This window comes from Anser anser (assembly GCF_964211835.1).
Source record: "Anser anser genome assembly, chromosome: 25".
Lineage (NCBI taxonomy): Eukaryota > Metazoa > Chordata > Aves > Anseriformes > Anatidae > Anser > Anser anser.
The window spans coordinates 676,718-687,883 of NC_139746.1; the positions used below are offsets into that span (position 1 = coordinate 676,718).

General features: G+C 67.0%; 1 protein-coding gene across 1 annotated transcript; it reads right to left on the reverse strand.

The window, feature by feature from the left end:
* Positions 1–6,964: 6,964 nt before the first annotated feature.
* Positions 6,965–10,455, reverse strand: C2CD4C (C2 calcium dependent domain containing 4C; the record flags this gene model as incomplete). Its single annotated transcript, XM_083810580.1, has 1 exon — positions 6,965–10,455. The coding sequence occupies one exon, from the start codon at positions 10,453–10,455 to the stop codon at positions 9,205–9,207; it is 1,251 nt and encodes a 416-aa protein (XP_083666706.1). The 3' UTR covers positions 6,965–9,204.
* Positions 10,456–11,166: the final 711 nt, after the last annotated feature.

An 11,166-nucleotide genomic window follows, 5' to 3' on the forward strand; every position in this document is an offset into this window, starting at 1 on the left:
GGGGCTGGGGCTGCCTCATCCTCCCCACCACTGGTGGCTGGCACACGCACGTTCCTGCTGCAGGAGCCAGGAGGGAGATGAGAGCATCGGGGTGGCACCAGGGGATGGCTTGTCCCCTCCTGGGGACCCACTCCTCCGCCCACCATCCCTGGCGCACCTCCAAGCCGCGCGCCCCCTTCTCCTGGGCCCAGCGCCTTCCCTCTGCTGCCACTAGCGATGGGTTTTTAATTAGTGCTCCTCTGTATATTCAGATAGCAGAAGCCCAGAATGGAAATGTACAGGTGTCCCCTTGATCCGGTTTCCATGGTTGCTGCGTCGAGGTGGGGGCTACAGCTTTTTTTTTTATTATTTAATAATTTTATTAAAGTGGCTTCAATCCGTTGGCAAAGAAGGGAAGGGGGAGAACGTGGGGGAATAAAAAATGCTAGATGAGAAGGCCACATTCCTGCAGCTGGGCTTATTTGCTGTCATTCTTCTTGTCTTATTAGCGAGCATCGGTTTCCAAGATGCTCGAAGTCAAAGATCTCGGTAACGAGATCCCAGCCCTCTGCGGTGCGCAGCCGCAGCAGCTCTGTGTGAGCACCCGTGGGGCCGCGCTGCCCGACCGAGGAGGCACCCGCAGCAGGGGGAGCAGAGCGGGACGGCACCAGGCACCGCTGGGGCCAGAGATGGCTCTGCCTGCACATCCCCGTCCCTATCCCCAGCCCCAGCTCCTTCTCCACACCCCACCCTGTCCCCATCCCTGCTTCCCAGTCCCCACCCCCACCAGGTCCCCGTTCCCCCCCCAGCCCCACGCTCACTCCCCTGGGACTCCCTCCCTGGCCACGGTGCAGCTGGCTCAGGGCAGCGGGCACCCCGGCGCTGGGTGCCAGGACGGCAGCCAGCTCCAGAAGTTTCCTCTTGTCATCCACACCAAATTAGTCTTGGTTCCCTCTGATGAGCTCAGCCCAGTGTATAAACTGGCACATTTGTTAGAATTAGAAGATTTAGCCCCAATCCCTGTGCAAGCAGTCGCAATCCACTGTTTGGGGATGAGGGGGCAGCTTTTGTGCAACAGGGGTTAAAAATAACCCAGAGACAGCACAGGCCCCAGGATGAAACGGCGGCTCGGCTTGCCAAACGCGTGGAAGAAATCCCCTCTCCTCCTCGTGCTGGCAGCATCCCGCGCTGTGGCAGGCAAACACACACGCGCCGATCCACAGACCTATTAGTCACCAGTAAATGTTCTTTTCTCTCCCAATTTGTTTCCCTTAAGCTCGATGTTTTCCTCTCCTGCTGCCCCAGCCTCGTTAGGCTGCAATTAAAACCAGGAATCAAAGCTGCATGGTGCAATTAGAACTACGCACAGGACGCAGGATGCCACGGGAAGGCAGGCGGCCGCTGTTTGTGCTCTGAGCCCCCCGTCCTCCTGCTCGGCGCCGGGGCTCGCGAGGGTCGAAGCTCGGCCCGGGGGCACGGCACACGCAGGGCGAGCAGCGGCCGGCACCGTCTGCCAAGGTTGCTCCCTTGCTCGGAGCCCCAGCAGACCCCACGCCTGGAAGCTGCGCTTTGGTACATCCACTCCTGAAACAAGATTAATTTTCCCAGCTGCAGGGATCATTAAACATACGGAGCAGCTCAGGAGGGAAGGGAATAGACTGGCGGCTCAGAGCCTTTGCAGGGGATTCAATCTCCTTCCTGGAGGCCGATCCTGCCGAGTCCCTGGGCTTGTGCTGCATCCCCCAGGGACGGGGCAGCGGCCAGGCAGGACCCGGAGCCGCCACCACCCTGGCTCACGTCCCTGTCCCACCTCGGGGTGCAGGGGATGGACCCGTGCCTCCGGCGCCCTGCTCCCAGGCAGGCGAGCGCAGCTCCAGGCGCCGTGCCCAGCTCCGGCACAAAGGCTCGGTGGCACCGCCCGGCCGGGAGCATTGTCGGTGCCCCGTGAGGCGCGGCGGCGGCTGCGAGCCAGCGGCACGCTGCCGGGGCAGAGCTGGCGTGGAGGGGCCCGATCCTGCATCGCAGCCAGGCCGAGCCACGGAGCTGCCGCACGGGACGGGAGCAGCACGGCGGCCGTGCCTGCACAGGACCGCGCAAGGCGAAAAGTGTCCAGGCGAGGGGTTCACCCGTGGGCTGCGGAGGAGGCAGGGACCCAGAGCCGTCAGAGACCCCGTGCCCCCGGGCGCTGCCCCCGCCCCTCCTCCCTCCTGACAGGGGCACAGCCCACGCGGATGCAGCCCCGTCTTTTGAAATAGAGAGTAACAAGTGAGCACAGGCAGCAGAGGTAGCGAAGCATATGGCAGGTGCTGGAGTTTATTCCTGTCGGTGAGTGTCAGCAGCGACAGACGGCTGGGGGCGGCGCAGCGAGAGCTGTTGGTAGCGCCCGTGCCACTCAGCCCCGTGGACGCTGCAGCTGTGGTGACGATGGGGACCCTGATGGCCCTTCCACATGCTGCCGGGGGCGTCCCGCGTGCCACAGGACCGGTGTGCGGCGATGCTCCCGGGGTGCCCAGAGGGGTGGATCTGCACCAGCCCCTACCATGAGAACCACCTGCCCCAGCCGAGCAGGGCGAGCGGCCGCTCCTCGCCCCCGCTGCTGTCCCCCCGGTCCCGGCGGGCGCAGGGAGGGCCCTGGCGGCACCAAGGCAGCCGGGCCCCAGTGAGCAGCTTGGCGGGTGGGCCTGATCCCACCACCCAACGCCCCTGCGGCTGCAGGCAGGCAGCCAGCGGCGGTGGGAGGAAAACAGTGCCCCAAAACCACACGGACAGCAGCGTGGGGCAGAATTCCCCCGAGCTGTGCCCAGGCAGGAGGGGCTGCAGCACGGGGCGCTCCGGGGCTTGCAGCGGTGCCTGGTGGGGTGGGCGCTGAGCTGGTCCTCACGGGGTCGGGACAGGACAGGACCAGAGCAGCCTCTCCCACTGCAACTGCCAAAAGGCCGGTGATGCTTGGTGGGAGGGCAGGCAGGATGTGAACAGCTTCCTCCTGCCCCTAGAGCCCAAGTCTCCGTCTGCTCAGACACGGAGCGAGCGGCAGCGTGAGCCGGGCTGGGAAAGGGAGCGGGGCTGAGGCACCAGCAAGCAGAGCCAGGAAATCCAGAATCCAGGCTGACACTTCGTCTTTAACTCCTACTGTTGTGACAAACAGCGGCACAGGCAGCTCTGTTTAAGGACACTCCGCCAGCACCAATTTCGCGTTTCTTGGCTCCTCACCGGTGTCTCGGCGCTGTGCTTCCAGAGGGTGGCCAGAGCCGTGCTAGGCCCCTTGGAGGAGCCCAGCAGCACTTGGTGCCTCAACCACAGGCTCTGCCTGCCACGGCTGGCATCTCAGCACTCCTCTGCATCGCTGCTGGGCCTCAGTTTCCCCTTTGGGACTCGGGGACCCAGGCGGGGTGAGAAGCGAGGCAGGAGCAGCCGTGCCTCCCAGCGGTGGAGCTGGGAGGGCTGAGCCCGTTCCCCTGGCTAACATCGTTCACAGCTCGGGCCAGGGGCCAAGGGACAGCCCCAGCACACGCTTGGCCCAGCACCGTCTTTCCCCTGGCACAGGTGAAATAAATACTCGCTGAGCAGCACATCACCTGCTGCTCCACTCCGCCCTGCTCCTGGTCCTGCTAATTGCAGCGTTCTCACTTCACACTGATGGGCCTGATAAGATTAGCGATTACAGAAATCTCATATGGCAATTGGATTGAATTGGGAGCTGCGTGAAGGAAATTGGACCGAGCCGCAAATAGGAATTAATTATAACCTGGCAGCGGTGAGAGCCGAGGGTTCGAATACACGTATGCTGTACATTCACGCGTCGCCCGGTGCCACCTCTGGCTTCGTCCTGGCTGCGCGGGGCGCTGAGGGCTTCAGCACGGTGCGGTGAGGGGATGCAGCCGCCTCTGCCCCGCCGGCTCACGGCCGGGACGAGCTCATCGGCCCCCGGGCCGCCACGAGCGTGCGGGGGGGTCTGGGGGCTGCCCGCTCGCCCCCCGCAGCGCTACCCCGGTGCGGCCGCGGCACCCCCCGGGGCCAGCGCTGCCCGCGGCTCCCAGCCCCCCCTGCCCTGCCGCCTGGCAGCGGGCGCCGCTCTCTCCATCGCCATGGCAGTGCCGGACGAGCTCTTGGCAGCGCGGCCACCACGGGCCCCGGGCACTGCCCGCACCGCCGGGCGGATGCGGCCCCGCTCCCGGCTCCCGGCCCCGGCACCTACGGGGCGGCCGCCGGCCCACGAGGAACCTGCGGCGGGAGATGCGTCCCCCTGCCCGAAATGTGGGGGGAGAGCCAGGCTCTGCTGGCCCCCGGGGCAGCTCGTCCCTGCTAGGCACTGCGGGCCCGGCCCCCCTCAGCACCGGGTGCCCCCCCCCAGCTCCAGGCCCCCACCTGCACCCCACAGCGGAGCTGTAACGCTGGCAGAGGCTGCGGGCACCGCGTGGAGATCAGCCAGCGGCCCCAAATCGCTGTATCGATCGGTGCCTGTCTGCACTGATATTAAAGTGTTTGCCAGCAGCTGCTGGCGTTTAACGAATCCTCCCGTCTGCTTTGTTTATGCCATTTTTTTCCCTCCCACCTGGGCCCACTTGATGCTTTGGGCATGCTGCAAACATTTCAGAGGCAGCCTTTAAAACTCCAGCAGGCAGCTGGAAAAGAGGAGGTCACTAGAGACAGAGAGGAGAGGCCAGGAGAAATCCCTTGCACCGCAGAGCAGCCACGGTGCTTTCCTTTTCCCTTTGCCTCCCAGGGGATGCGTTCTCCCTGAGCACAGCCTCTGGGGCTTCGCCTGTCCCGCAGCTCTGCGTCTCCAGGTCCCGGGTCCGAGCCCCGTGCTCGTGTTCATCCCGGGCTCCCCCAGCCCACGTAGCCAGGGGAGGTGGGGAGCCCAAGGCGGCACCTCCTGTCTGCTCCCTGCCTTCCTGGGGCAGGATCCATCCCCCGGCCCCAGCTGCTTGTCAGGCTGCCAGCCTCAAAGCGCGAGAGCAAAGATCACCCGGAACAGCAAAATCACCCGAGCGTGAGCCGGTGGCACCGGCAGCGCTGCCAGCCCCGGGGACACCCCAGGGGCTGCTGCTCCCGTGCTGGCTCTCGTGAGGCCTCCCAGCGCCGCGGGGCCGAACGGAGCCGCGGCTCGGCCCTGCCGAGCGTCCGTGTCCGTGTCCCCGGGGTCGGAGGTGCCCGCTCTGCCTCAGGGACGGGTGGGACCCCGCGGGCAGCTCGCCTCTGGCTTTGTCTCTGGCCTGCCGCGGCTGCGAGGCTGTGCGGGATCCAAGTACCCTCCGTTCTCCTCCCGGTAGCGGCGGGAGCCTCTCCTCCCCGCCCCGCCGCAGGCGCGCTGCCATGAAGACGGATGCCTGCAATAAGACGAGGAGCGTGCGTGCCGCAGGGAGGCCGATGCTCGCCTGCAGCCGGGCCGTGCCCCGGGGGGGCTGCGCCGTGCCCCGCGCCTGCGGCCCCCCGGGACGGTGCCGGTCCCGCACCGGCAGCGCGGAGCCTGGGAGCGACCCCGGTGGGGCCGGGGCAGCGCCGCAGCCCCCGCAGCGGGACCGGGCGGCCGAGGGGTTGCCAAGCAACGGGAAGAAGCTTTGGGGTTTGGTTTTCTGTGTTTTGTGTTTTTTGTGTGTGGTTTTTTTGGTTGGTTGGTTGGGTTTTTTGACCCAGATGGTAAATCAGCAGCTGCATCGGAGCAGGGTGGGGGCTGCGGGGCTGCCCGGCGGCACCTGGGGCTCCCCCAGCCCCGACAGCACCCAAACACCTGCAGGAGAAAAGCGATCGCCGGGGCTCGGCTCAGCCTCACCCCGGCCAAGGGCCCAGAGCATCGGCCCCAGCACCCCCCTGCCCACCCCTGGGCCCCCCCTCGGCCCCCGGCAGCCTCCAGCACAGAGCCCGGAGCCCGATCCCAGCTCGGGGCCAGCCCCGGCTGCTGGAAGCCGCGTTTCTCTCCCTCACAACTCGATTACTAATTCAGAGCTAAATCTTCCCCCACAAGACGTCCCCCTGCGCCCCTCTGACTGTTTGCTTTGCATGTTGAATACTTTCCAGGATTTCTGGTGTTTTGAGGCTGACCCATCCACATCTAGCTCAGACTAACTTAATCAGCCGCCTTTTATTGCTGACTGCTGTAGCTTTTACACCTCTAGAAAAAGAACTACTTAAATTTCCTGGCACCTGCCATGCTCTTGCCGTGCTGCTTTCTCTGCTCTGTGGGGGCCGGAGGAGAGAGGGCGGATCTGTGTAGTGCTCCTATTCTTTATTTCTACTAAAAATGACAAATTATTAGAATGGTGGAAATTAGAAAAATGGCATTTAGGTAACAGACAAACCTCCCTCTTTTCTCTCACGGCCTCTGGTTAAAAGCAGATTTGGAGATGGAAGGCAGGGGAAAAAATAAGCAGGAAAGTCTGCTGGGCACACGCGGCTGGGCGGGGGGCTCCCCGAGGGGCAGCCCCGGCGCAGGGCGGGGAAGGGGCTGGGGGCTGCGCTGTGAAGGACACAGAGCAGGGCTGCGGAGCCACGAGCCCGGCACGGGGGCTTCCACCTCGGCGCTGCCATGGGGCTGGTGCCGGGACAGCCCCAGCGAAACAGTGCTGCGTGCCCAGCCCAGGCCGAGGGGCTCGGGGGGAGGCACGGCCGCGGGGAGAGAAGTGGCTGCCCCCGTGATACTGCCATCGGCACCCCCATGGCACGGGTGGGGACAAGAGTGGGGGCTCCCCATCGGCACATCCTCCCTGCGGGACTGCTCCCGCTGCTGCCCAGGCATGTTGGGGGGTCCCCAAAGCACCTGCGGCTCCACAGGGCAGAGCTGGTGGGGAGCGGCAGCGTCACAAGGAGAGGTCGCTGCTGCATGGCTGGGGCACTGCCGGGGCCCTGCCCTGCTTCCCCACCGCTCCCCGTCACCGGGGGCCTGGCACGGGCCCGAGGTGGTGCCGGCGGCTCAGCCCTGGAACCGCCCAGCAGCTGCAAACATGGAAAGCAAGGGAACACCAGGAGCTGGGGTACCACCCGCATCTGGTTTAGAAATACCTTTATTGCACTAAAAAGGGGAAGTCATCTGTAAACAAACATTCCATTCAGGTATTAATATATTTTTTTCACTCCAGAAAATGCGTCATTAAATCCAGCCACAGAAATATCAAAGCAGGAACATTAGAAAAGAGCTACAGGGAGGAAGGACCCCGCCGTGCCACACTCCTGGCCCCACATCCACCCACCTGGCACGGCAATGCGCGGCGCACCCCGGGGCTCAGCACCACGCTCTGCTGGCTCTGGCGAGGCAGCCCCGCGACAGGCAAGGGGGATGGCACCAGCCACCGGGCCCTTGGGTCTCCCCCTGGGGCCAGCCCCAAGCCGAGGAGCAGTCCTGGGCCCTGCTCTCAGCCTCCCCCCTCCCCAGAGCCAAAGGCCCACAGCACAGCTCTGCCGAGGGGGGGGCTGTGGCACCCCCCAGCCCTTCATGGGCACCAAAACCTTCGCACTGGTCCTGTCCCCAGCCCCCGGGTGCCCCGTGCCCCCAGCAGTGCCTCACGGTGCCCTGGGGTCCCCACCGGCCCCGGTGCAGGAGGTTCCCCCCAGGTCCCATCCCAGCCCTCACAGCCCCCTGCTCGCCCCCCGGCTGAGCCCAGGCCCCGCGGGGCAGGAGGGAGGGTGGGGGCAGGCGCCCCTTGGGCGGCGCTGGGGTAGGAAGCAGCAGGTGGGAAATCCCCTGCGACAGGACTGCTCCTGCTCCTCACGTCCTGCACGGTTTGTTTTCATCCACAAGCTCGATAAACAGCCACGGTCACCCCAAATCCCCCCGACATGCAAACATCACGCTATCAGAACCATGCCTCGCGTACCTGGAACATATTTACAGACAGAAGTAAAACACGCTGGGAAAGATCAGCCTCAGATATAAATAGCCAACACTGAAATCTGCCATCTGCTGCAAAGGACAAGGAAGGAACATCAACCGCCACCGACAGAGGTTAACACAGAGGGACACATGTGTGCGTGTGTCCACGCGTGCTGGGACGGGGCAGAGGAGCGCTGCTATTTCTGCTCCCTTCCACGAAAACATGCAGGGACCCAATGCGATAGGCAACACCACACCAACAACAACGAGGTGGCTGTTTTACCCACCCGCAGAAACCCCAACCTGCCTTTCCCCCTCCCAGTGTCTCCGGCTGGGTGGGACAGGACGGGGTGGGGGCAGCGGTGGGGGTGCCCACTCCCCCAGGGAGAGCTGCAGAGCCAGCACGGACGCTTCTGGGTCCCCCCAGGGCTGCATCTCCCCCTGCCGGGGGGGTGCAGACACTCACAAGCCCCCAAGAACCCACAGGTGGGTGGGCAGCAAAGGGGAAGGGAGCCTGTGCCTCCGCCTGCCGCCCTTCCCCAGTGCCACCCGGGTGCACAGACACCGGTGCTCAGCGTCTGCTGGGACACCGGCCCAGTACCCGTGCCCACCCGTGTGCCCGGGGCGGGAGGTGCTGGGACCCCCCCCCCCCGCAGCAGCGCCAGCCCCTGGCAGCCCCTGCCTGGGTTTGGGCAGACCCAAATGCCCCTAAAGCTCCTGGAGCTGTCACCCACGGGGGGGTCAGCAGCGGACGGCATCGCTCAAGGCAGGGAGGCATCCCCTGAGGCTGCGGGTGTTGGGCAGAGACAACCCGCGTGCCCTGCGCAGGCCCGGGAAGGGGCCAGGAAAGGCTCAGAAAGACCACGGGCCCCAGTCAGCCCCTGGGCTGCCTCCCAGGGCCCCCAGACTGGTTCTTGGGTCACCTCTGCAGTATTTTCCCTGCAGTCTCCAAGACTACAAACTTGACTTTTAAATTAAAGTCGAGATCCACGCCATCACCTCGCTCTGGGAGCTGAGGGAAGTGGCAATGAGTACGCTACAGGGATCTACCCACCTCCAACCTGCGTGCTGGCCAGCTGGAGACCGCAGAACCCAGGCAGGGAAGAGCCCAGCAGGTGACATCCATCCTTCCCGACGGGGACAGGGCCGGTGGCTCCCGCTGGGCACCAGGAGCCGCAGCCCCGGGCGCGGAGCTGGGAGGGGACAGAGGGGAGAGGCTGCGGCTGCCGCGGGAGGGCTGACGCTGGCAGCGCCCCATGGTGGGACCGCTCCCGGGGACCCGGCCCTCCGTACCCGAGACCCGCCACGACCCCGGCCCTCCTCTGGGGGGGCCCCTCTGAACCCTCCTCCAGAGGGGCCAGTGCTGGCCCCAGCCCTCCCACGCCCCAGCCCCATGGGCGAGCTCCCTCCGGGGCTGCCTACAGGCCGGCCAGGAGGGTGGTGAGCGGGAGCTCCTTCTCGCCCAGCAGCGTGTCCCGCTTCAGGCTGCTGCCCTTGTTGACCACCTTCAGCTTCAGGGACAGCTTCCTGACATGGCCAGGGCCCAGCCCATCGAAGAAGAAGTCCTCGTTGAAGCTGGGGTTGCGGCTGTTCTTGACGATGGTGCTGCGCTGCTTCTGCAGCTTCCCGGGGTTGAGGCACAGCGAGACGCAGCAGTTGATGCTGCGCACGTCGACCAGGGCATCGTAGAGGTCCTCGGCGGAGACGAGCCGCACGCGGAGCCGGGCATTGGAGGGGTCGTAGTCGGCGGCCAGGCGCAGGCTGCCGCCCCGGCTGAGGCGCAGGCTGTGCTCGCGGTGTCGGCCCTGCGGCAGGTCTGGGGCTGCCGGCGGCTGCCCCCCTGCCGGGGCGCTCCTGGCACGGCGCTGGGCGCTGGGGCTGGTGTCGGCGGAGCTGTCGTCGGTGGACAGCGAGCTGTTGCGGGCCACCGAGTGCTTCAGCTTGATGACCTTGGACTGGCTCTCCTGGCTGAAGATCTTCAGCAGGGAGACGGAGCGGGAGAGCAGCGGGGAGCCAAAGGGCGAGGACTCGGCCGAGGAGCACGTGTCGCTCTCGCCGCCGCTGAAGTAGCGGCCGGGGTGCATGAGGGCTGCCCCCAGGTCGGCGGGCGCCCGGGACCCACTCTCACCATTGAGCTTGGCCCTGCGCTGGGCGCTGGGGGAGGTGGCCGGCGAGGGGCAGAGGCTGCTGTGCTCACTGTGGAAGAGCGATTCTTTGCGCCGCGTGTGGGGGCTCTCCACCAGCGTGGCGAAGCCGTAGGAGGTCTGTGCCTTGGGCACGTAGGGCAGCGACATGGCCGTCTGCGCCTGCGGGTCCGCGTTGGTGCCGAAGCCCCCCTCAGCCGTCCAGTCCTCGGCGCTCTCGATCTGGATGATGTGCCGGCCGGTCGCCTTCGGCCGGGGCCGGCTGGGCGGCCGGGGGCTGCGCGGGGGCTTGCGCCCCGCCAGGTCCTGCTCTGAGGCGGAGGGACCCAGGGCTGGTGGCGCAGGGGGCTCGGAGCCCTCGGCCTCAGCAGGCGCCGCGCTCAGCTTGGGCGGGATGAAGAAGTCGGGGATCTTGTCGGGGGTGAGGACGTTGCTGTAGCGGGAACCCCGCGGGGACTCCTCGGGCCCCGCGCCCCGGGAGCCGCCGTTCTCCGCCACGCCGCGCAGCCGCTCCAGGAGCCACATGTCGCCGCCGGGTGCGGGGCTGGAAGAGACCCGATGGGAAGCGCCGTCACCGGGGGCCGGGCACCGGCACGCCGGGAGCCGCCAGCCCGGTGCGCGCCGGGGACGAGGCTGGGGAAGGATCCGGCCGCACCGGGGGCACCGGGACCCGCCAGTCCCAGGGGAGGAACGGGGACGAGAGGGCCGGGGGGGAACCGGCCGCGCCGCGGAACACCGCGCCCGGCGCCCGGCAGCCCGGGGGTGGGGACGGGGATGGGGAGGGAGCCGCCGCGCCGACGGGCACCGGGACGCACCGGGACGCACCGGGACCCGCCGGACCCCGCAGCGCACGGCGGAGCCGCCGGGACGGGACGGGACGGGACGGGACGGGACGGGACGGGACGGGACGGGACACCCGCCCCACCGGGAAGTTGCCGTTCACCGTTACCGGAGCCGCCGCACCTGGACCGGAGCCGCCGCCGCCGCCGCAGCCCGCCGGGCGCGGACGCGCTTTTATAGGGCCGGGGCGGCCCCGCGCTCCCCGCCGCGCCGCCGCCGTATTCCTCCGAGCGCGGCGCCCCCGCTTTTCCCCGCGCCGCGCCGGGCCCCCCCGGGCCGCTGCGCGGGGCCGCGGCGGGCAGGGGTCAGCCCGCAGGGGGCGGGCGGCGGGGCCGACCCGGGACCGGTCCCCACTCCGGCCCCCGGCCGCCTCCGGTCCGGGGAGCGGGACCCCCA